The sequence below is a fragment of the Orcinus orca genome, chromosome 17 (assembly GCF_937001465.1).
Source record: "Orcinus orca chromosome 17, mOrcOrc1.1, whole genome shotgun sequence".
Lineage (NCBI taxonomy): Eukaryota > Metazoa > Chordata > Mammalia > Artiodactyla > Delphinidae > Orcinus > Orcinus orca.
This window is the reverse complement of record NC_064575.1, coordinates 78,402,753-78,428,711: the sequence shown is the minus strand read 5'-3', so window position 1 is coordinate 78,428,711 and position 25,959 is coordinate 78,402,753. Positions and strand designations below refer to the sequence as shown.

Here is a 25,959-nt window from a genome sequence, read left to right as displayed (position 1 = left end):
TAACAATTCCCTGCTGAAAGTAGGGTTTTCTTAAAGATTTTTGGAATAAATATTGCAGCATGTAAAGAAAAAATAAAACTAAATACAATAAAATAAAACCAGGGTGACTTTTATAGCTGCTCATGAAAATGCGTGGGCACCGATATCCCGAAAAGTAAGTGGGAGTGTAGGGGGGCAAACATACCTGATTAGCCCATGTCAGTAATAAGATCATTCCCCACCCTCCAGAGCAGAAATTTTATTATCAGTTGCACAAAGGAAATACCAGTGCAGTAATGAACAAGGAGCAGGCCATATATATATATATATAATTTTTTTTTTTGCGATACACAGGCCTCTCACTGTTGTGGCCTCTCCCATTGCAGAGCACAGGCCCCGGACGCACAGGCTCAGCGGCCATGGCTCACGGGCCCAGCCGCTCCACGGCATGTGGGATCTTCCCAGACCGGGGCACGAACCCGCGTCCCCTGCATCGGCAGGCGGACTCTCAACCACTGCGCCACCGGGGAAGCCCAGCAGGCCATATTTTACAATCGCTGCTTAAGTGGGCAGTAGACATTCTTAGCTGTTGGCTGGTATGCTAATTAAACAGTTCCTGAGGCCGTTGTGCCCAGTGTAGAAAGTGCCAGAGCAGTTACACGGGCTCTGTGATAAGGGCTCGAACAGAACTGAAGTTGTGAGTCTCCCTCCTGGTCTGAAAGCCTGCATTGTGCAGAGCACTGTCGCCGTACAGCCCATGGCGCTCAGTCAGGAGGGAACTCCTCTCCCTGGGAACCATTCTGAGAACCTGGCAGAGAGGAGCCGTGGTTGGAACCAAAAGCTGAGACATGTACGTCAGCTCAAGCCCTGCCTGGCTGGCCTAGGTGGAGTACTGACCCCACCAAGCCCCTCTGCACACACCCAAAGTATCTTCCTTTCACCCTCAAACTAAAGTCAGCCTGCAACCTGCTTTTGTTGCTGTTTTAATTTAAAATTTGAGCCAAGAGTTTAAAATGGGAAGATTTTTCAAAAAATCCAGACTTCCAACAAATTTTTTAAGATCTGGATTGTGGGATTCCTTCCCCAAGGCCTGGGGCTGAGTGACAGCTGTCCCTCCCACTGTGACCTGGGGCTCTCAAGTTCTCCACAGTCTCCACCAATCCTTATTGTTTCCCAGCACTGGACCACTTCTCTTGTTTAAATCATCTGCCTGACTCCTGGAGAGATTTGGGTTCGCAGTCTTGAGTCTTAAGAAAGACCCCTGTTTTCTCTGTCCTGGACAAGTATAGTCAGTCTAAACCTTACTGGGCTCTGGGCCTCCCATCTCAGCCCTTCCAAGTCATTCTTCATGGTTTCCTTTAATCCACTCAGCAAACAGTACGCCAAATGAGGTGCTAGGCTTTGGAACTATGATGAGGTTCCTGCCCTCAGGTGTTCAAAGTCTAATGCCAGAGACCCACAAGTAAGGAGACCCTGAGAATCAGCATGAATAGTACCATGGTAGAGGTCACCAGAAGGTGGGAGTGGGCATGAGAGCTCAGAGGGCAGGCAACTAGCCAGAGTCTTCCAACATGGAGGGAGGGAGAGAGGAAAGACTTCCACATGGTATTGTTAAAACTAAGCTTAAATGGTGAGTAGCTGAGCCAGGCTGAGTCATGGACAAAGCACTCCAGCAGAGGACATGGCCTGTGCAAAGGCCCAGGGGTCAGGGCACACTCACGGAACTGAGAGCAATTCAGGATGGTTGGAGTGTGGCATCCAAGAGGGATTGATCCCAGCTGTTCCAGCTCACTGCAGTCCCCCAGATATCAACCAGGGGTACAAAATGCACAGGACAGCCACAACAGAAAATTACCCAGCCCAAATATCAATAGTCTTAGGCCGTGAAACCTGCTCTAAGCCAAACAGGGCCAACTGGGGGCATCTTCCTGAATAAATGTAATCTAACCTGCTTCTTTGAAGGCCAACCCTCTGTGGCTTTCAGATTTGCAGGTTTCCAAACAATGTCAAACTTATGGGCCTGACTAAATTGACCACTTTGTGAAGAAAGACAAAAATCTTTCAACATTTCAGGCTACTCATATGCTGCATATAACCAGGGGGGAAAGCACTGTGAGCGTGGACAAGTCTGTAAGCCCTCTGAGCCTCTAGGGTGCTGGTCCCTGGTTGAACTAAGATTCCAATTCCCATCCATTTGTCCCCATTGCCCATCCTCCCACCTTGATGAAACACTAACTGAGGTTGGTGGTAATATTTGGGTACTGTAGAAATCATCATGTTTTCCCCAAGCAACATTTCTCAAAGTGCAGTTTCTAGGCCATCAACTTTAAAACCAGCTGGGGAGCTTGTTAAAAATATCTGTTTCTGAGCCTTACTCCAGACCTGCTGGATCAGACTTGAGTGAGGGCACAAGGATGGTACCTTTTACTGAGCCTGCATCCCAGGTGGGTTTGATGCTGATAGTCTGGGGGAAACCCCTGTCCTCAGTTATAAACTACTTGGAGTTTGGGGTCCTTTCCATGTCTGTTTTTATTTCCACCAATCCTTCATCTCAAGTAACTCCAAACAAACATGCAACATAAGTTAAAACTGTATGCTTCATATGCAAGAACAGCTTCAAGGTAAGCCCCCAAATCTCCCCATCCTGAACCAGAAAGCCACTCCCTTAAGGCCAACTAATACAAAACACTGGGTTACCCAGCCACTCCTTCATTTTCTTCAAGAGGTGACCACAGAGATCTGGCACATAGCAGGTACTAGAAAAATATGTCGAGAGTTGAATTTATGCGCATCCTCATTGCTATCCCGGCCACCACTTCCCAGCTGTAGCCCAGCACTTGGGCAGCGGCAGTGTTGGTGCTAACCCTGCTCTCCTCCTCGATTATAGCGGCCCACCCTCTGGACACCCCACATCTTCCATGGGAGCTGCCTCCAGGACTCTCAGAAAATATCAGTAAGCATCCTTTGATCTTTTCTTAGGAGACCTAGCTGGGTAGAAAGCTGTCTAGGATATCGGCACAGAAATCGATCCCTTCTGAATAAACCCTAGAGCCATTTACTGCTGTGGCATTTGTAGGTAAAGTGATTTGAATAAGACTCAAAAGCCTCTCTCTCACAGTTTACTCTGGTGTCTGACCCACTGTTGGTCTCTCCTTTGAGATAAAGCACTGAAAACTCTCATCAAAGACACAGGTCAGCTGAAAGGGGAAACTAGAAGAGGGAAGTAAATGGGCTGATGAATGAGGGTTATGTAGTGACTGCATTAAAAGGCAGGACGAAAAGAAAAATATGATGTATTGCAGTCCTCTGGTTATTAGAAGGGAGGGACCTGTAATTGTTCCTTGGGGAACGGAAGGTTTTCCTGGTGATGGATTGTAAATATTTCTCAGGTGGGTTCTTATACAGGCATCGCTGAAGAATAGAATACATCGTGAACTAGCTGGTGAGGTTAACCCTGAGTTAAGCGTTCGTTTCTGACCTTGCAGAGAGGTGAGCTGAGTCAGCCGAACTATTTGTGCGGGAACCCACGCAAGCTAAGTGATCAGTCCCATCCAGACACGAATGTTAGTGGCCTCTCTCCAAATGGCATCACCCCCATGGGAAGTGCAATGCCCACTAGGAGGTCTTCTTCAGGTAGATATTTAGACTCACAGGCCACACCTGGCTTTTAGAAGGCTCAGGGCCAGGAAGCACTGTGTGCCAGCAGGCCATGCCAGCCATTCTTCTTTATCAAGAGGAGCCCTGGCAGCAACCTACACAGCAGTCCAGGATCCCCTAGGTAACAACTCAGGTACAAGGGAACGGGGCTCACGTGCAGCAGCCCCAGGACCCGCCCTGGCCTAGAAGCTTCACTCTCCATAGGGGTCAGTACCCCTAGTAACCACCGCATAGGTATAATTTCTAGGATGCCAGGATGGACGTGCCCACCTGAATGAGTCCTCACGCTGATGGAGACCCAAAAATGACGACTTCCCACCAGGTGTTTGTAGTTCATCCGATACACCTCACCATCCACGGGCCTTTTTTTTTTTTTTTTTTTTTAAACCATGGAGCATTGTTGTCTAGCAACACAGTTCACGGTTTTTATCTTATCAGGTTTCCATGGTAACCTGTGTTACTAGAAAGTTAGCCCAAGGTCAAATCTATCTTTACAGAAGGGGTTTTACTCACTCTTCCCACAGGGGATGGACAGGGAAGGGAAAGGGGTAGACCTCAAGCCTCTCTAATTTATTTTCTCTTCCTTCCACTTAGATATGACTTTCCTCAACGGGGTGTTTAAAAATGTGGGAGGAGTGGCCGAAATTTTTGGTAAGTTAAATCTGAACTTGCTTTTACTCCCCCAGGTGTCAGGGCGTGGGGTGTGTGTGGGAAATCTAAGGAAATTACCAGGGCCTTGGACTCTGCCCTCTGAGCTCCCACAGCCTCGTCAGCAAGCTCCCAACAACGTGACCCAGGTCCTGATGAGAGTAGTGGTGCCCTTTAGCGCACGGTGAGTCACTGAGTTGCCAGGTGGCTTCGTTGTCCTTCCTTCATTCATCCCGACCTCAACCTGGCCAGGAGGGGAATGGCATCCCTACTTTACAGGCAAGAAAACTGAGCCAAAGGAGTTAGGGACTTGCCCAAAGCCACACAGCCAGAAGGGACAAGGTCTCTTCTGAGTCCAGAGCTTGGTCCCCTTCCACAAAAGTGGTTTTATTTTTCCTTCTCAACTACTGAATATACATAAAGTTTAAGAAGCATTCCACTGATCAGTTATGTATCTATCATTTGACTGTTAATCGCACCGCATTACGATGATTCCCATCACTGATGACTAAAAGTACCCAAAATAAGATTATAGTAAGATGGACATGAGCAAGGTGACTCTGAACTGCTATGGGATTAGACAATGCTGCGCGTAAAACTGCACTTAAAATGTATGTATGACTAAGTGCAGGTGCCCTGGAAGCTCTTGAATGAAAATGCATGTTTCTATAAACACATACACATACACATACACATACACCTTAGGGTGGCTTTTTCCATCAGCGTAGAACCATGTATTCATGTTTCTGATAAGGCTGTGTGGAAACAAAAGGCGGGAAGGGAAGTTTGAATGAGGTAGGAAGAAACTAGAAGAGCAGTGAACAGTCGAGGTGGACGTGGTCCTCACAAACAACTTTGGATCTCCCCAAGCTCCCCACGATGACCCTGTGTGTTTAAATCGGTGCTATGGGGTCACCTCATTAAGCACCTGACGATCATCCAATCAGAAAGGCAGAGAGCAGAGAGGGGGGCCATGAGTTGTAGAGTCAAAAAGGTGGATACTGTTTTCTTGCCAATTTTGTGTGCAAGAGCATTTTTGTTTAGGATAAGTCATTGTTGCTGGTGGATACCTCAGGCACGTCTCTGACCTTCTATTTCTTTACCCATGAAAGGGAGGTGACAGAATAGCATCTGCCTTACAGGATTAACAAGAAGTTTATGGGGGGGAATTCCCTGGTGGTCCAGTGGTTAGGACTCCGAGCTTTCACTGCCAAGGGCGCGAGTTCAGTCCCTGGTCAGGGAACTAAGATCTGGCATGGCCCATGGTGCTGCCAAAAACAAGCAAACAAACAAAAAACCCAAGAAGTTTATGGGATCATAGACCAAATGAAAGCTTTATAAAGCATTACTCACTCCATCAGCTTTAACTATTGTGCTATTTAAAGCACTAACACACCACTGTAAAGCAATTATGCTTCAATAAAGATGTTAAAAATAAAATAAAAAATAAAATAAAATAAAGCACTTAACACAGTTTCTGGCACACAGCAGGTGCCCGCAAGTTATTAGTGTCTGTTCCCCTTCTCTTCCTGCACTGATTTATACTTCTTTATTGCCAGGACTGTTACCATTAGGGATCCATTCAGCAAACTAATAGTGACTTAAATAATAAAGACATTTAATGATCTCACATAAGCCATCTGAAGGCACCAGCATTGGTGCAGTAGCTCAGCACAGGTATCAGAGACCCAGCAGTACCCCACTGCTACCCTGGACATAATAGTTTTTCAGCTTTAGGCTTGGGGCCTCATGGCTGCAAGGTGGTTGCTGCAATTCCAGCCAACATATCCTCCCCATATTCAAGGAAGGAGAAAGGTGTAGCTCAGAAGGACCCTCTTACATGCCTTTATGCTCTATTAAGAAAGAAATATTTCCCAAAAGCTTCTAACAGTCTCACCCTTAGGGTTTTGGGGTCATATTTGGGTTTCATGCTCAGCCCCAGACTAGCCCTTGTCTTGGAAGCATGGCATTACCACGATGAGCCAAGAATGACTAGTAAACATTCCCAGGGACTTGGGGAGGAGGCTACCTTCCTTGAGTGCTTTTCAGTTTTGTTGGTAAGGAAGAGGGATGAATGGCTGTCAGGTGGGCAACCAACAGGGACCACGGCTAGTAAACCTGCTTCCCTTCAATTGTCTAGAATTGTCCTAAGTACACAGTAGGTGCTTAGTAGGTGATAAGGCACCATCCGCCCGAGAAGGGGGCTCCCTCCTCAACTCTGGCTCCTGGTGCGCCCTCCTCCCCTCCCCAGACTGCCTGGGCTCTCACTTCACCTGGCTGCAGGATGTCTTCACCAACTTCCCCGCACTGCTCCAGTTCGTGAATGGTATGAAGTGTGTGGCTGGTCTCTGCCCCCGGGACTTCGAAGACTACGGCTGTGCCTGCAGGTTTGAGATGGAAGGGCTGCCTGTGGACGAGTCTGACAGGTGAGCACGACCAAAACGTGAGCTCGTGGAAGCCCGGCTGAGGCCTGGGCGGAGCACAGATGCGGAAAACTCCTTTGGCTTCGTTTGTGTGTGCAGGTGTATGTGGGTGTGTGCAATAAAATTTAAAATCTTAGAAGCATCCGGGGTTAGCAAGGATATGGCAAGTAGCTACTGGTAGCAGGAGGGTCAATTAGGACAAGTTGGTGGTATCTGTTAGAATTTTATGCATATCACCTATAACCCAGTACCTCCAATTCTCTGTTCCTAAGGGACTCTGTGATGTTAGGCACGTTCTTCTACTTCTTTGTGTTCCATTTATTCATCTATTAAATGGCGGTAATAATAACACCTACCTCCTAGAGTTATTGTTTAGGATTACATGAGCAAATACAAGTTAAAGTGATTGGGATTTGCCTGGCTTATTAGGTCTGCAAGAGTATTTGCGATTGATAACAATATTAGTAGGGCTGTAGTAGTAGTAGTGATAGTAGTAATAGTATTGTGGGAGTCATAGGCTGTAATAGTAGTAGTAATAGTAACAACATTAGTAGTAACAATTGTCTAGGTAGCTATAGTAGTATTAATAGTAATAGTGGTAATAACAGTAGTGACAGCAGCAGCAGCAGTACTAGTAAACTGGTGGTGGTGGTGGTGCTGTTAGTAGTAGTAGTAACAGTAGTAGTAGAATAGTTGTCACAGTAGCTGTAGTAATAGTAATAACAGTATTAATAGCATCAGTACTAATAAAACTGTAATGGTGGTGGCGGTAGTAGTAGTAGTAATAGTAGTAGTAGAACAGTTGTCACAGTAGCTGTAGTAATAGTAATTGTAACAATAGTAGTAATAGCATCAGTACTAATAAAACTGTAATGGTGGTGGGGGTAGTAGTAGTAGTAACAATAATAGTAGAATAGTTGTCACAATAGCTATAGTAATAGTAATAATAGTATTAATAGCATCAGTACTAATAAAACTGTAATGGTGGTGGCGGTAGTAGTAGTAGTAACAGTAGTAGTAGAATAGTTGTCACAGTAGCTGTAGTAATAGTAATAGTAATAATAGTAGTAATAGCATCAGTACTGATAAAACTGTAATGGTGGTGGTGGTGGTAGCAGTAGTAACAGTAGTAGTAGAATAGTTGTAGCTGTAGTAATAGTAATAATAGTAGTAATAGCATCAGTACTAACAAAACTGTAAAGTGGTGTTGGTAGTAGTAGTAGTAGCAGTAGGAGTAGTAGACGTAGTAGTCGTAATAGTGGTAATTGGAGCTATAGTAACTGCAGCAGCAACAGGAGTGTGGAACCAGGAAATTGAACCCACATCTCACCCCTACTCCAGGACCATGTCTGCACCTCACTGGTATTCTATTTGTACCCAAATCCAGTGTGATAAAGTGTGTGGTTTCATCTACGCAGACTCCCAGGAGATAGGGAAGGATTCCCATTGGTGTAAGCTGTTTCTGCACCAGAAGGGCAGTGTGTCGTTTCTGGGACCATAAGCCAGCCTGTTGACATTCAGAAAGGGGGAGGCTAAATCTGTTCGGGGCACAGTGCCAGAACCATTTCTGGGAATGTGTTTTCCTTTCAGGTCCTCCCTTACCATTTCCTTTAGTTATTAAAACACCCACAAACCTAGAAGTCAAAGAAATGAAGCAGTAATTCATCCCTGTCTGAATGATCAAAGCGTTGATGGCCAGAACTGGCAGAATGGTGGGCCTACCCAATTTCAATTACTTTACACATTGGAGGTGATGGAGGTGGGAATTTCCAGACTCCTGGAGGATAGATTATTTCCACCTCGAACTTGCACGCCAGATTCCAAAAACATTGCCATAGTTTATTGAGTGTCGACCACATGACAGGGTCTTTACAGACATTCTCTTGACTCCCCCAAATTCTTAGGAGTTGGGTAATGTGAGGAACTTAGTAGCTTGCCCATACAGCTGCCTGTATGTCTTCTGCTTTACACTGGTTTTCACTGCTTGCTGCGTGCACTGCAAGCGCCACCTGACTCCCTTGTTTAGTGTCAGCCTCGCTCTGTGATCAGCCTTGACCTTGGCAAGTTACAGAGCTTTATGTGTCTCACTTTTCACATATGTAAATGCTCATAAGAATAATAGCAACTGCTGCATAGGTAATACAATTCAAATATCGTGTGTGTGTGTGTGTGTGTGTGTGTGTGTGTGTGTGTGTGTGTGTGTGTGTGTGTGTGTGTGTGTGTGTGTGTGTGTGTGTGTGTGTGTGTGTGTGTGTGTGTGTGTGTGTGTGTGTGTGTGTGTGTGTGTGTGTGTGTGTGTGTGTGTACCCTAAGTATTTGGAAAAGGCCACTGCCAGAAACCAACCAGAGACACAGAGTGATCATGTGCTGCCTGCCCGTCTTCTGACCCTAACCCACACTCTCACCCTGACCCTTCCCCATCGTGCCACAGCTGTTGCTTCCAGCATCGCAGGTGTTACGAGCAGGCTGCTGAGATCGACTGTCTACAAGACCCCGCCAAGCTTAGCACAGATGTCAACTGTGTCAGCAAGAGTATCACCTGTGGTGAGCATCTCCAGGTGTCCCAGGAGGCTGGGCTGAGAAATGACAGTTCAGAGATTGTAGGCCCAGGCTCCCAGGGTCCACCCTCATCATCATCACCATTGGCAACATCACTGTGTATACTTGGAGCCCTACAAGGGCCAGATCTATGGCATCTGTACCTTGCATGGAGTAGAGGCACAACAAATTCTTTTTGAATTGAAACAATAGCTGCTCAGCAGATTATTTGATCTACGATTTATGCTTGTACCAAGCCTGGCCGCTTGAGAAGAGCAAATAGCTTACTACTTATGCACTGTATGATTTAGGGGGCATACCCTGACCTTCTGCTTAACAACTGGGAACCTCAAAATGGGGAGGAGAAAACCTGCTTCAGAGATTTGTTATAAAAATTAAGTAATGCTTACATGTAAAACAATGTTACATTTAAGAAATGTAAACAATGTTAAGTGTAAAACAGTTAATATGGTGACTGGTATCTGTTGAGAACTCAGTGACAGAAGTTGAGTCCACGAGGGATGAATAAGGCTGGTGTGGTTGCAGGAATCAGGCACACACGTCGGGTCAAATCTCAGCCCTCCACGTGACTAGTTGGGTGACTCCAGGAATTTTATTTCATGTCTCTGGACAATCCCGGCAGAAGAAGCATAGGCAAAGGCATTGAGGGAAGAGGACCATGGCAAGCTGGGGTAGTATATTAGGGCACCGTCTCTGAGTGCCTGTCATGTGCCACGGATGTTATACACAGCAACTCTGATCGTCCGAACAACCCTATTAGATGGGGGTCATTATCCCCAGTTTTCAGACAAGGCGAGGAAAGCTCAGAGAAATTAAATAACTTGCCCAAAGTCACATAGCTGCTAAGTGGCTAAGGCAGAGTTTGAACCCAGGTTTGACTGGTCCCACAGTCCAGGTCACATGGACTGGCTGGAGTTCAGAGCATCAGGAAGGGTGTAAGTTACAAGGTGAGGAACACAGTGAACACGAAGAAACATGACTCATTCATTCACTCGCTCAACTCACGTGCGCTGAGCACCTACACCAAGTGTAAGACAAGCGCCTATGTGTTGGGGGTACCCTGACCTTCTGGAATTCCCTCTTGGTTGTCAGACACCGAAAATGTCAGAAACAAATCATACGGTATGTTAGATAATGCTAAGATCTGCGGAAGAAAATAAATCAGAGGAAAGGCATAGGGAGGGCTGGGGTGTGGGTTCCTATTTAAATAAGAAAGTCAAGAGAAGCCTCCTTGGGAAGGTGACAGTTGAGCACAGATTGGGAGAAGGGATGCCAGCTTGCGGCTACTCAGGAGAAGAGCAGAGAGAGGAAGCAGCTGTGGTGGACCCCAGGCTCCAGGTGCCTGGTGTTTCAGAAACAAGGGGGACAGTGGGTCAGAAGTGGGGAGACGGGGGAGGAGTGCAAGAAGGTGAGGTCTGAGAAGGAACAGGGGGCAGTGGCTTTTACTTTGAGTGCGGAAGTTGCTCAAAGTTCTGAACACACACACACACACAAAGGTACAGTTTGAAACCTGGGTTTGAAAAGGACCGTTCTGGCCCCTCAGTGAGAAGAGGCTGGGGGGCCAGTGAGGTCAATCACCTAGGCAGGGGGTGATCAGGGGTGGAGATGGGGATGCATGTCAGACTCAAATAGGTTGCAAGTAGCCAGTAGGATGGCCTGGTAGATCGGGTGTAAGTGCAGGGGAAAAGGAGCGCCTATGGCTCCCGGGCTGGGCCCACACGGCTGAAGGCATGGAGCTGGCGTGGATGAGATGAAGAAAACCGCAAGAGAATCAGGGCTTTGGGGGCAGAGCGGGAGTCAGTTTTAGAGTCTGCCTCACCTCTTAGGATTCCCAGTGAGCTCTTCCGGTCTGCTCTGCCCTCGCTCTGTGTACAGAGTCCGGGGACGCTTGTGAGCACCTGCTGTGTACCTGTGACAAGGCTGCCATAGAGTGCTTGGCTCAGTCCAGCATCAACTCTTCCCTGAACCTTCTGGACACGTCCTTCTGTCTGGCTCAGCCTCCAGGTAGGAAGATCCAGGCCCTGCATCAGCGGTGGGGATGGCGATCTGCGGCGGGAGCTGGTATGGGACCAATCGTAGCTGTGTTTCTTCAGATGCCAAGTCCAGCACCTTCTAACATTCTCCAAAACCACTTCTCTCATGTGCTTTCTCTTCAGAGACAACCAGCAGGAAAGAGTTGCTGACACTTCTGCCCAGAGGTAAGGTCTTCTCGGGAAGCTGCTCTTGTTTGGACCACAGGGCTCCGGCTACTGATGGGAGTGGGTGGATACACCTCCTCCACCCGGCCTGCCTCACCGAAGCTGGAGTGACCATGGCACTGAAGACGTGCCCACATCCCCCAGCCGGAGACGCCATTACTTCTGATAAACTCAGTTCACACCCAGAGTCAAATGGCCCTTTCTACATAGACAGGTGTGAATTTAATCCAGTTAGGACGGAGACCCCAGGTTCTTTCTCTTGGCCTATAGTTGTAAGCAGGACAGGGTCCAGTGCTCAGACGGGGCAAGGCCCCTCCCGGCTGGGGGCGCTCCTGGCCACTGAGGCCTCCCGGGAACAGACCGGCTGTCCCCCTCCTCTGCCCCCCAGAGCCTGCAGCACAAGGAGCTGCCTGGATCCAGGTGAGGCTCCTTGAAGGGGAAGCTGTTTTCTCGTGTGTTAATTTTCAGGACAGGGTAGCCTCCTTATAACTGTCTACTGAACTAAGCAAGGGATGATTCTGACTCTAAAACATGCATCTTATGAAAAAAGTGAGAGTTAAGTTTATGCCCATCATTCCTTGTCTGCCAAACTTCCCACGATCTTTCAGTCCCAATACTGTGGGTACCCGGGGATGGGAAGTTCGAGGTGCACCTCGGCCAACCATCCCTCCTTTCCTGGGGCCGGGCTCTCTTTCTCAGAATTAGCACTGCAGTGTTTGTTAAAGAGGAAGCCGATATGGCTGTGTGTGCGTGGATGCAGGTGTGCCCGTGCCTCTGAGTGTGTATGCGTGTGTGCACGTGTGGGTTTGTGTATGGGCATGTATAGGCTGACGTGTGTGTATGGCTGCGTGTGTGTGCGCGGGTTGTATCTCTATGGACGTTCTGAGTCAGCGCCCTTTTCTCTCTGCCATCTGCCTTCCCTTTGAACACAGGTCTTCTCAAATTGGGACCACACTCCATAGGCAAAAACCTTCGGAGTTTGCAGCCCTTTCATCGCCACAGCCTGTGTCCAATGGTGTCGCCTTCCCCACCAGAACCCAGCCCTGGCTGGAGTCCCTCCCGAGGGGGGGCCTTGCTGGGCACCCCTGTGTCCTGGGCGGTGTGCGAGAGGCAGAGGTATCCCGAGGCAGGACAAGCAGCCCTTCTGGGAACGTCTTTTACAGCCCCTTATCCTCCTGCCCCATCCAGCCATCCAGCCTGTCCTTGGGGGCCCTTGGCACTTGCATCCCTCACTCGTTGCTCCTGGGGGCTCTTTTTGCAGTGGTCCCTGTGGAGCCCACGGACTCCAGCCTGACGGCCCTCTCAGGAGAAGATGAACACAGGGGGACCGGTATGGAACCCAAATATCCGTGGGTTGTTTTGTTTTGTTTTTTTTGGTAGAGTAGCTTTATTTTTTTTCTTTTTTTAAATTTTTTTATTGGAGTATAGTCGATTTACAATGTTGTGTTAGTTTCAGGTGTACAGCAGTGATTCATTTATACATATACATATATCCCTTCTCTTTCATATTCTTTGCCCATGTAGGTTATTACAGAGTATTGAGTAGAGGTCCCTGTGCTCTACAGTAGGTCCTTATTGGTTATCTATTTTATATATAGCAGTGTATATTTGTTAATCCCAAACTCCTAATTTATCCCTCCTCCACGTTTCCCCTTTGGTAACCATAAGTTTGTTTTCAAAGTCTGTGAGTCTCTTTCTGCCGTGTTTTGATTGTGCCAGCTGCCTGCTTGCTGGGATTCTCTCCCTTAAAATGCTCGCTGCCTGGGCTTACAATGGAACTGCCTCAGGAACCTTCTAGAACCCCTCCTACTTCCTTTTGACTGCCAAATCTCTTCTCTACTTGCTCAGCTTTCTCCCACACTCCTAGTCCCACCTTAGGAGAATTGTCAGATAAAGCGCAGACCCCGCCCTCGACCATCTGACATTGAACTTCAGATCAACACCACATACTTTGTTAATATAAGTATGTCCCAGGATCTGCATGGGACTTACTTCTACTAAAATTGTATCTTTTGTTCATGCGAAATCCAAATTGAACTGGGCATCCTGGGTTTTTATTTGCTAAATCTGGCAACCCTTCACCTCAGGGAGATCCCGCTGCACACCCACCGCCCTACAAGTTTGCGTATTGCTCTCCTCTGCTGTTGCTGCTGCTGCTTCTGCCAGGTTAAAAGCAGAGGCTCATGTGTTCACCCCCAGCCATCCTCCATGTCCAAGGGCATGTCAGCCCCAACGGCTTCCGGACAGCCTGTGCCTTGGAGACCGGGTCCAGAGAAAAGAGGAAATGGCACCAACACCAAACCAAAGCTCCACCACACGCCCTGCTTCCGACCGGCAGCCATTCCCAGCATGACTGGCAGTGGCCATGTCCCTTCTAAATTGAGGATAAGCTGCGGGCGTCACGGCCCCACCAGACAATCACAAAATAACCCCAAATTCGTACATTTTCCACTTTCTTCAGCCTGAACCATCATCCCATCATCCCTTTGTGGCACAACCCTGGAAAAGACTCAAAGTAAATAAGGTTCCTCAACGAGTCTGGAGTCCAGCGGGAGGAAGTGAGGGGATACACTCTCATCTTCGCTCCCCAACACACACACGCTCACCCCCTCACATCCATGACCTAGGCAGTGACCACAAATGCCCTCAGAGGAGGGGGCAGCCTGAATGCGGGCTCAAAAATCAATCACGCAGGTGCAGGTGGGACAGTTTGTGAGGAAAAGGTCTGGGGTTTGTAGTTGTTCTCTCACCGTTATGGGATGAAATTATGTTTTGGAGTCAGGCAGATTTGGGATGGATTCCCTGCTCTCCTAGTTTTCATCTGTGTGACTTGGGAATCGTGGTTTAAGCTCTTTAAGCTTTAATTTCCCCTTTGCATAAAGCAGGTATCAGCATTTTTTAATGTTAACGGCCAGATAGTAAATATTTTAGTCTTTGTGGACCAGAGGATCTCTGTCGCAACTACCCAACTCTGCCACTGCAGCAGAAAAGCAGCCATAGACAATCTGTAACTGGATGGGTGTGGCTGTGGTGCCAATAAAACTTTATTTACAAAAACGGGCTGAGGGCAGGGCCATAGTTTACCAATCCCTGGAAAGGGATGATTATCCCGGTCCGTTGTGGTGACCGGAGAATGAGACAGAGCATGGGAAGATTCTGGGCCAGCATCTTCTTCCAAAAATTCTAGTGTGACTATAAAAAACCGCATACAATGTCAAATCACATGCGGGATACTGGACGACTTGCCTAAAATACATAATCTCATTTAATGCTCATACAACCCTATGAAATAATTGCTGTAACCTCCACATTGAGATGGTACATTGAGATGGAGAAAGTAGTTGTCCAAGCCGAGAGCTGGGTGGTAGGGCTGAGATTTGAGGCTTCCACTGTCTCCATCCTTACTTCTAGACCTGAACTCCCTCTTCAGCTGCCTTCCCCAACAAAGCCATTCCAACCAGGGGAAATAATGGCCCTTTCTCCCAAAGAGGTCATTTGCTGGTCTCTTTGCCTAAACACAGCACTGGCCCTTATCTGGCCTCTTGTCCACTGAATTGGGAAGTAACAACATCCAGACATACTCTGATCGGATTGCCATGGGCCTTCTCTCCTCTGCCCAGCTGAGGTGCTGAGCTGGGTTGGTAACTGAGATGTGGTGGTTTCCTTTCACAGTGGCAGCTGAGACCAGAGCTGCCTGACTGACCATTCTCTCCAGGACAAGTAAGCAGAGGGGACTACATAGGAGGACAGCAAGAAACCCAGTGGAGAAATGCCATCTAAATATTTGTGTTCAGTTCTGGTGACCAGTTTTTGACATGGCCTGGAGGAAATATTATTATACCCATTCTGCAGATTATATTGGAAACTGGGGCTCTGGGAGGTTAAAAGCCCTGTCATTCAGCAGTGACTTGTAGACTGGTTTCTAACCCCAGACTTCATTCAGGCTTTCTGTTATACAATAATGATTCACAGAGAACAACCTCCTACTTAAAAATATCTAGACCGAGATGTCATCAGAAGAATTAACATATTTACTTTGCTTGTGGTCATTAACAACCATGGCTCCTTTATTAATAAGTATAAATAACTGATAATAACGGTTTACTAATACTAAGAGTGACTAAGTAAACAAATGGATTCCTTGCTTAATACGCAGTGACATTGTTGAGGACCTCCGATGTGTCGGCGGGTTCCTAGGCCCCATGCACCTTCTCTGAGTTAATCTTCCCTCACCCTAGAGGCCCGCTGTTATCCCCATTTTACAGATGAAGGAGGAGCTCTGAGAGGTGGGGTCATTTCCCCAGGGTAGTACAGCTTAGTATTCCTTTAGTTCTGAATCTGTACATTCTGCCTTTGACAAGAACCATCTGCCCCAGCTTAGAACTGCCAAGATCTTCTCTCTTTGCTGAGCATTCGTGTGCACATCAGGAAATTTCAAAGCCTGATTTTCACATAACATCATCATAAACTTGGTCTTTGGCACATTGAAGTTAAGGCAGTTCCTTCCTTTCCAAAGCATTTTGGAGTTCCCACCTCTGGCTCTCTGGGGTACAGCCAGAAGGGAAACAGTAGCCTAGCATAGTGGTTAAGTGGGTCAACTTTAGCCAGGTGGCCCAGGTTTGCATGTCACCATTTCCTGGCTCCGTGACCTTGAGCAAGTGTGTCCCCTTTCTCCTGTGTGAATGAGGGTGAGCGTAGTACTAACTCACGGGGTTGTTATTGAGTTCATGTAATCGAAACACTTAGTGCTGTCTATGGCATGTAGTAAGTCTTAGTTCATTCTGGCTGCTGTAACAAAGTACCACAGACTGGGTGGCTTATAAACAACAGTGATTCATTTCTCATGGCTCTGGAAGGCCAAGATCAAGATGCCAGCATCGTCAAGCTCTGGTAAGAGTCCACTTCTTAGTTATGGACGGCTGGCTACCTTTTCACTGTGTCCTCACATGGGAGAAGGGATGAGGGAGCTCTCTGGGGTCCCTTTTATAAGGACACTAATCCCATCACAAGGGATCTACCCTCATGACTTAATCACCTCTCAAAGTCCCATCTCCAAATGCCATCCTGTTGGGGGTTAGGTTTCAATATATGAATCTGGGTTGGGGGGAAACACACACTCATTCTACAGCATACGAGAAGCTTAGTGACTGTTAAACAGCAACAGACTCATTTCACAAAGAAACCAGGGCTCAGCAGCCTTCCTAGAGCCACACCACAAGCAACTGGAATCACACAGTTCTGCTGCCTTATTCTCCTCTGTTCAAAAAATGCGATTTTTATGTTTATTTTCATTCAAATTCTGGAGAAGTCTGCTTTCTCAAAGTATTTCAACAGACTCACCTGCTTCTAGCATGACAACTTGCGACTGTGTTTATCAGCAAGCCTGAGTCTGGGGTTTTTTTAGCTCAGCAGGGACCCTGCCCTCACAGCTCTCCTGGGAGGCGACCAGGGGCAGAGCAAGGAGCACGTTGCCTTCTGGGCTCAGTGGGATGGGAGCTGCCTCTGGAGACCAAGATGGGACAGACTGGAGTTAATGCCTACTCCCTCTCTCTTCTTCTAGGGACAGAACCAGGCCAAGTCCAGGAAGACACAGAAGATGCAAGGGCCACACCTTCTCCAGGTAAGCGTGCTCAGCTTTGTATATATTGTTGTCCCCCATATATTTATGAAATCAAGTGTGCTCCCCAGAATGAAAGAAATCATTGAAGCCAATTTACTTTTATATCCCCCAGCCCAAAATTAGACAAGTGCAATCAGAAAATAGATCCATTAGTAGGAAGATATTGAAACCTACTTGCTAAAGAGATGCATTTAGAAAAATACAGAAAACTGTACTTAGTTGTCTATTTAAATCCACGTTATAAAAATGGCGACTTTTAATATTTGAGGATGCTTTCCCCCAGTCTGCCCCAACCCACAGTGAGCACATCTGTGAACATAAATAAAATGAATCTGAGACCACTTGGCAGCCACGGTTTTGCAGTCTGCATTGTATCACTTCATACAATGAGAAGATACTCCCCTGACATGAAATATTTTTCTGTAACATGATTTTTAGAGGCTGTGCAATGGTTTCTTGTATGGAATCCTATAAATTGTTTAACCAATTATTTCCAACATGTGTTATTATAAATAATAGATATGCACTTTCTTTATGCCCATCCACTTCTGATACATGCCTAGAAGTTGAATTGCTGGATAAAAGGTATAATCATTTCAGGGCTCTCAATATGTTGCCAAGTTGCCCTGGAGAAAAACTGAACCAATTTACATTCATATGCACATGCCAGGGGCCAATAGTGCCTACTATTATTTGAAGACAAGTAAACAGAAATTCTGTACCCATTTTTAATAGAAAATAAAGGTAGCTCATTATTTTCCACTGTTCCCTCTGATTCACCTTTGTGGGGTTGGAGAGCTGGGCAGGATACTAAACCTAGGAGACTGAGGTTACGACAGAACTACTAAAGGGCTGCTTCTAACCCATGAGGACCAGTGTTGAGCAAGCTGAGACAGAAGCCCAGATGTATAAAGCAAACCAATATGGTGGATCTGGGGGAGGACTGCAAGTCAGAGGCCCAGGTCTTACCCAGAGCTCTGGGAGCTGAGCCTGGGTCAGCAGATGAGTGGGCACAGAGCCTACTGAGGCTCCCTTGGTCTGGACCACACTGGGCTGGAGATCTGGCCTGTGGGTTGGAGACCTCTCTGCCTCCAGCCAAAGGAGCTGGTGGGACTGAGGTCTGAGAGCAAAGGGAGATCCAGACAGTGCCAGGGAGCCTGCATGGGGCAGGCAGAGCCACATCACAGGCAGCCTTGACGGCCATGGAGAGGACCTTGCACTTAATTCTGAGTACGAGGAGAAGCTGATGCCGTGCTTTGAGGAGTCTGCATTACTGAGTACTGTGAGTTGGCTTAATCTCTCCACCATTCTTTTTATCTCTTCACCCGCGAGCATCATCATGGACCTTCGCTCGGCAGGATCATGATGGTAAACACAGCACAAATATAGGCCTGAGAGGCTATGACTTTTCTCGCCCACGAGATGTCATCCAGGTGGCCTAGCTTGGGGTCCTGTCAGTTTTAATGTTATCGTAGGAAATTAGGAAATTCTCACATAGTGTCCATGGATCCCCGAGTCTCTGCCCTGATGCCTGCAGACCCAGTTTGAAGACACTCTCCCGATGCTCTGTCTGCATTTGGCCCTGACTACATGTCCATCTGCAAACCTCCTCTTGAACCACTTTTCAGATATGGACCATAAAGGTATGTGTTTTCAGGGTCTGCAGAGATTGTTGCCACAGCTAAAGGTGTAACCATCGTCCCTGCCGGCATTAAATCTCTGGGGTTGGCTGTGTCATCCGTCAGAAGTGGTCCTGAGGAGACATCTGGAAAAGGTGAGCAGAAGCAGGCAGAGATGTCTGTCCTCTCCCGGCCTCGGGATCCCCTGGTGAAGTCGTTAACCAAGCCCCTTCGGCTACCGCATCGTACTGTGACTGTCCCACTTGGTGCCACTAGGAGGCGCCATCCCTCCTGCCGCTTGAGCACTTCGATTCTCAGAGCGGGCAGATGAGCCTGCAGCCATCAGCGGCTGGAGGCCGAGCCGGGGAAAGGAACCCCTGACCGAGGGCTCTTGTCGCTCTTACTGGCCCTGAAGGAAAGAGCTTGGCGTCATGCGCAGCGTGGTTTGCTGGAAAGAATGAAACACTTGGGTTTGGATGGTTCTCCTCCCTCGGGTGCCTTGGCAAAGGCGCCGCACCGGCAAGCAGCCACAGCCAGTGGGACACACAGGAGGACTCTGCTCATGCCTGGGCAAGCCCTCCACGCATGCAAGGCTCTCGAGAGGGGGGCTGGGGAGGAGCCCTGCGCAGGCCTCCGGCTTCGTGGTTCTTCCCCCTCCGAACTGAGGACAATGGAGTTTGCACAGTGGACTTTCGCCTAGCTTAGCACAAGCTGCAGGCTGAGGAGGGGAGAGGAGAAGGAGGCCAGAGAGAGAGACAGAGAGTCCTTGTTTCTCATCAGCCTGTGACAGGTTCACCTTCCTGCACCTGGGAAGCGGGGGCAACACTTGGGTGATGCCACAGCTTGGAGAGATGCTCTTTTGTCTGACATCCCGGTGCCCAGAGGAATTTGAATCTTACGGCTGTTACTGTGGGCAGGAAGGACAAGGCGAGCCAAGGGACACTCTGGACAGGTACGGCCGGGTGAGGATGGCGGGTGGGCGGTGTTGATGCTGCAGTGAGAGATGACAGCCTTCCTCGATGTCGGGCATCGCTTCGGGCTCACAGAGGGCTCGCCGAGTAGCATTATTTCACTCAGGAGGGCCTGTTGCCATTATGGTCCCATTTTCCTGATGAGCAGTTGAGGCTCCGAGGCTGACCTGTCTGAGGCCCTTCAGCCACAAAGGGGCAGAGCCGGGCAGACCCAGATCTTTCGATTTGGTCTAGAGCTCCACCACGAATACTGCCCAGCTGCTCTAAGATGGTCAATCTGCAAAGACACTTCAGAAGACCCCAAATCTGCCTATTTTGCAATGAGCAGCATGTAGAATTGGGGTCCCTAGTTGATTTGCTCTGCAGGATGACACACTGAAATGAGCTTCTCAACAACTTTTAAGCATAACTGTCAAATTTTTTACCTACTGTTCTTGGAAGAATTTTCACTGACCTCATGCATTCATCAATTTATTCCTTCATTTATATAGGCATGCAGCCTACATTTATTGTGCTTTTGCTCTGAGTTGGGCACTGTGCTAAGGTGCTGGAGACAGAAAAAGGATTAAACCTAAACAAAGCGGATTAAAACAAACTGCCTCTGCCCCATGGGACGTTGCTGAGTGAGAGACATGGACAATTCAACAAAGTACCACCTGCTGTAACAAATGCAGTGGGGACACCGAGGAAACGATGGGGAACTCAACCTGGAGATGAGTTAGAGGAAGATGCTGAGAGCAGAACTGATCAGGTTTAAAGACTAAACTCACGCAGTTCACAGCCAGTTAGAGCTCTAGTGAAATTGTGTATGTCCGCCTCCGATGTTGGGCTTGCCAGGGGAGAATCAACAACTATAGCTGAGAGTGAAAAAGACGAGTCTTACTGTAGTTAACACAAAGGGATACAGTACTGGCAGGAACATGGAACATGTCCACTGCAGGTCACGTGGTGTCTGCACGGCTGTATGACTCACGCACCCACCTACCTCCACAATAGCTCTCCTGTCTCCACTACACAGTCATCCCGCCCCATCATGCAACCTTTGCAGGGTATTCCGGGAAATCAGGGGCTCTGCTGCCCAGGCAGACTTCAGAAAATTTACCTCCCACCAGGTGATAGTGAAGAAGTTTTTATTCTAGCAGAGTGTATACCACACTGTGGAATCACTGTGTTTTCATCATGGGGCTTGACAACATGCCCTCTACTCTCCAAGACAGAGAACCATTTAAGGATTGTTCCTGAGTCCACAGCACTCAGTGAGATAAGGCAAAATAGAAGTTTAGGTAGCAGGAGTCACTGCGTTCTGCTGAACCCTATGGAAAGAATATGGGTGCTGTTGAAGAGGTTTCCTGACTACTGACCACATTTCACAAAAAATATGAGATCTGACCAGGCAGCAAGTGAGCTATGATACAGCTTCCTTGACATCCATTAGGAAGAAATGGAAAAATGGTAAAGCCATAGCCTTGAACAAGGAAGGGTTAGTCAAAATGATATTATTTTCTGCAACGGTGTCTTTTCCAAACCATGCATACTTTATATCCTGAGACATTTGAATGGTTTTCAACGGTAGTTGGATCATATATGATTTCTGATTCACTGACTTTAGATTTTAACTATTATATAAACTATCCACCGCCACCCACCCCAGCCGAATGCCACACAAGACAGTGGCTCGGCCATCACAACAGCAGAATGGGGGCTGCAGTTCTCATCCCACACAGGCTAATGTGACGTGAGAGGTGGATGGTTCCTCCTCCGACTGCCGGCACCATGGAATGGGTGGTGAAGCCCATACGTGGTCAAGCACAAGCACTACCGAAAAGCCACAAGTCTGCCTGACCCCGCCTCCGGCTGTGGCCTCCAGGACCGAGTGAGAGTGGTTAAAGGACAGGGGAGAGTTGAAAAGAGAGGATTAAGGAGCAATTGTAGCCCCCTATGGGTTGGAGCCATCACAAGTTCCCTCGGGGTGTCCATCAGCTGGGGGCACACTGTGAGGCTTTATCAGGCCAGATGGGTGGGTCTAAAAAGCAAGAACATGATCCATTCTCATCTATTTCCTGAGGTCTTGCTCTTTGCTGGACACCTTCCTAGATGCAGTTCTTTATTTACGTTCGAGATAGTTACTCTGTTCTCTTTTAAGGCTATGGACAAAGGGGGTACCTTATGGATGTGAGGTTAACTGTTCTATTATGTAAAAGGTTGGAGGGAGTGGGTTATTTTTAGCCCATATGGTATGCTAGAAGTGGTACCCTTCCTCAAGACTCTTTATTTCCATCTTTTGGAAAATTATTATAATAAATATGCAAGTCACCCATCTTTTCAGTCAACAGAGTCACAATAAAAACACCAAGCTTTTTAAAAAAGAGTAAGATACATCCGGTGTGATGGACACTGCCTTAGATGTGGCATCCTTGTGCAGTCCACAACCTGAACAACCATACATGGTGGCCCTTGGGATGTATATAAATGAGTCCACTGGCACTGGAAAGGAGGCACTGGCTTCTCTCATCAATATAGGGAGTATGGGATAAGCAGCCCTGGAGGGAGTTCTGGGGACAGCTGGGGGCTCTAGGCAGTAAGCGATTTTCCTTGCTCTTAGGTGCTGTTTGTCCCATCACTGCTGCCTGGAGCAGGTGAGAAGGCTGGACTGCCTGCTCGAGAGGCTTCCTCGGCCACCAGTGGTATGCGTGGATGGTACCCCCAAGTGTAAGTGCTGTGAGCCAGCATAGTGGGTTGTTCTTTCATTCAAGTCAGCACCAGGACCACAGCTCATCTTATAGATGCTTTCCCAAGCACTTGTTCATCTCTAATGTGATTTAAAACGTTTCTTAACTTTGAGGCACACATTAGTACTCCTATTCCACAGAGGAGGAGACTCAAGTTCAAGAGGCTAAGTCAGCTGACAGAAGGCACAGAGCCAGTAAGCGCAGACGGGGAATGATGTAAATTAGCCATGCTTACTGAGTGCTTCCCATGTGCTCTTCTGAGTTTTTCATGTGTATTAACAGAGTTCATCCTCACACCAATCCTATGAGGTAGCACCACGAGACTTCCCATTTTACAGAGGCGGCGACTGAGGTCCAAGACCACACAGGTAGACGGAGGTGATAGAACTGGGGCTGGAACTGTGAAACCACAGAGCCTCAGACCCAGAACCGAGTCTTCACTGAGCCAGTGGGTCTCTTTTCCTGAGAAGCAGAACGCTTTTCCCAAGTGAGGTCCCCTGAGGAAGCCCATAAAAAGGGGAGTGTCTCCAGCTGAAGGAGGAGGTGGGCCTGCATCTCCACTCCTCCCAGGTGTGGAAGCCAGAGGTGCCTCCATGGCCATTCAGGGCCGGGGGGGGGGGGGGGGGGGGGGAGGGGGGAGGGGGGATATTTGGAAACAGCCCCACCCTCAGGAGCCTCACTCTGTTGGGCTTGCTTTACAACTGGCTTCATCTCCATTCTCTGGCTGCACTTCCCCATGTACATCAGTGGATGTATTTCCCTTACCCTTTGCAGTTTAAAAGGAAATGGTCCCTATAGCATTTCTCGAGAGCCCTGAGAGGGTTTGTCTCACCCTCACTTTTTATCTGGGGAAGCCCCAGGCTGAGGCTTCAGTGCCACCTCCTCCCTCGGCCTCCAGGAATCCCGGCCTTGGAGGATCGTGTGTGCCTCTCACTTCCCAGGAGGGAGCTCTGTGCTTTACATGTCACTTACTCATTCATTCATTTACCCAATTATCTGCTTATCCAAAAAACCTCCATCGGGACCTAGGAAGACAGTGAACAGACATGATCCCTGCCTCAAACTGCTCACAGCCCGCAAGAAAGAGAGACAAGCAAGGGACTCTTCTATTATCATTAGTATTGCTACAAGGTGGTACAGGTGCCCAGGACCGTGGTGAAAGGGGTTTTGAGCCCGTGGAATATGGCAGCCAGGATGGGAGAATTTGGGAGAAGTTAGAAGGGCAGTGAAGGAGGTTTTCCAAGAGGTTAACAGGTTCCCAGGTGGCCGTGCTGGGTGTGGGTGTTCCAAGAAAAAGGAAGAGAAAGACTATGGCCTTTGGGGAACTCCTGGCAGTTTGGGAACGACACGTAGTTCTGTATTTCGGGAAGAGATAGTGGGAGTCGCGGGACCATGGTGATGCAAGGTGAGGCTGGCGAGACAGGTACCAGATCACGAACCCAAGGCTGAAACATTTACATTTTGTCCTCTAGGGGGTGAGAAGCCAGGGGTGGGTTTAGAACCCATGAGTGACAGGATCAGATGATCGTTGTCTGTGATGCAATCACGCCTTGAGGTCCCACCTGCTCAGCTAAAGGCGCCTTCATCCCTCTGGTCTCACTGAATCCAGGAAGGTTGTGTGTGTCGTTCAAACTCCTACAGGGCTTCTGTGAACTGGTTCCGACCCTCTGTGAGCCCTGAGCACCGTGTCCCGTAGCAGCTGCAGGTGTCGGGTTGTGAGAAATAAGGGCATCTCGGAGCCTGCTCCGGGCCACCCCACATAAGGCACAGGGGCCCAAGTGCAGAGCTGCTCTGGGGAACAGGCTCAGGTCTGGGCCCACTCTGCTCTTCCATGTCTCCTCTTTCTGCCTCCTGCTGTGGAGATGCAACGAGTATGTCTGGGGCTGATGTGAAGGCCAGGGTAGGAGATGTGAAGGCCAGGGTAGGAGATGTGGAGGGTCAGTGTGATGAGAAAAGTTCTGGTTGACGAATACTTCGCGGTAGGATCAGACAAAAAAACATTAAACGGACCAAATACGTCTTTGAAAACCACAGACAAGGATAACGTTTGCAGAATGCTTGCCTATGTCCGAGCACCTTCAAATACATTATTTCCTTTGAATCACACGCGTGTTCTGCATGCCAACCCGCACTACATGCAATTGAAACCTTCAAGAAATGAAGTAGGGTCACCAGACGGAGCAAATAAAAATACAGATAGCAAAGATACATGTATTTCTGCTGTGATAGTAAGAACCATAGGGTGGGATTCGATGGGAACCCACAGGAAAGACACTCCCTTTAGCCAGAGGGGCTGGAGGAAGCTTTCTGGATGTGGTGGGGGGATGCCGGGTGGATTCCTGACGGACGAGTATGCGCTAACCAGGAGGAGAAAGTTAAGAATATTCCCAGTAGAGGACTCAGTGGACGCAGGACCAAGAGGTTCAGGACAGAGCCGGGGAGTACAGGGCGGAAGGGGCAAGCATCCTGCGGTGTCTCAGGTCTGCTACTCTGTTCTTGCCCCCTAAGGTGTAGGGCAGAGCCTGTGTGAGAAGCTGCTTTGTGTCTGTGACCAGACAGCGGCTGAATGCCTGGCCTCTGCCTTCTACAACCAAAGCCTCAAGTCACCTGGCAGACAGGAGTGCCAGGGCCACCGGCCGTCCTGTGAGGATGGCAGGATTTCAGCTTCGTCCCTTGGCTCCAGCTCTGAGGAGAACAGCGTGGAGGCCCCGCCGCCCAGGGAGGGCCTGAGAAGAACCAGAAGATTCCTGGGGAAGTCACTTGGTCTCCTGGGGACCAGGCCACAGCGTGGCCCCAGATAGATTCCCAGAGAAAATGACCATCACACCCTATCGTTCTGTCCCTCCTGCTACTGTAACCTCTCTGGGCCCATCTCCATCCTCTCTGTCCTCAGCAGAGGCTCAAGGCGGGAAGAGGCAGGAAGACCCTTGCACATGTGCACTGTGATGTTTGTCAGCTCACATCCAAATGTGTCTTTGGAGAAGGCAAATGAGGGGGTGGTTATATGTTTCCTGGAGTGCACTGTAGGGGCTCAATAAATATTCCCATCAACGTTTCTTTGTCTGGTTTGGTTTTGAAGATGCTGGTACATGAATAGATGGCAAAGGTGAGATGGCAGAGGAACGGAGGGGGAAAAGATATCTTCACTCCCCAATCACTGAAATCACAATCTTCTATTACAAAAATACAGAAGGGAGTATATTTAATCAATCTTATGAGACCACCTATGGGTCACCAATAACCCACCAAAGACATATGCCAAGGACTGAGATGACAGCTCTTGCGGTATGTTACTAAGAGAATGGCCTCAGCCACCTCCATGAAGAGTCACTGGTAACCCTGTCTTGGGTCTGGCAATATTAAATTGATTAAAAAAGAATGATAGGGTTTATCCCAGTGGCTGGACGTTTGGGGGATGCCAATGCCCACTCAGACACAGACAAATATAATAGGAATTACAAAAAAATGGAAATTATATCCCTCCATCCATCCATCCATCCATCCACCCATCTGATAGTTATTGAGATTTTACTGTGCATCAGGCAAAAAGGCAATG

At 48.2% G+C, this 25,959-nt stretch overlaps 2 protein-coding genes across 5 annotated transcripts in view; one reads left to right on the top strand and one right to left on the bottom strand.

Moving 5' to 3' along the window:
- Positions 1-25,959, bottom strand: part of EFR3A (EFR3 homolog A) — a 183,929-nt gene that overhangs the window by 58,349 nt on the left and 99,621 nt on the right. The window lies entirely within an intron of this gene.
- OC90 (otoconin 90) lies at positions 2,582-25,204 on the top strand. Its single transcript, XM_049700512.1, has 12 exons — positions 2,582-2,600; positions 2,825-2,932; positions 4,231-4,287; positions 6,536-6,710; positions 9,139-9,251; positions 11,142-11,270; positions 12,726-12,794; positions 17,025-17,084; positions 18,742-18,858; positions 19,484-19,655; positions 22,277-22,383; positions 24,912-25,204. The coding sequence occupies exons 1-12, from the start codon at positions 2,582-2,584 to the stop codon at positions 25,202-25,204; spliced, it is 1,419 nt and encodes a 472-aa protein (XP_049556469.1).

Coding starts and splice junctions, on each gene's coding strand:
- OC90 (XM_049700512.1), top strand. Junction 2,933..4,230: donor AGGACTCTCAGAAAATATCA/GTAAGCATCCTT, acceptor CCTTCCACTTAG/ATATGACTTTCCTCAACGGG. Junction 19,656..22,276: donor CCAAGGGACACTCTGGACAG/GTACGGCCGGGT, acceptor CCTTGCTCTTAG/GTGCTGTTTGTCCCATCACT.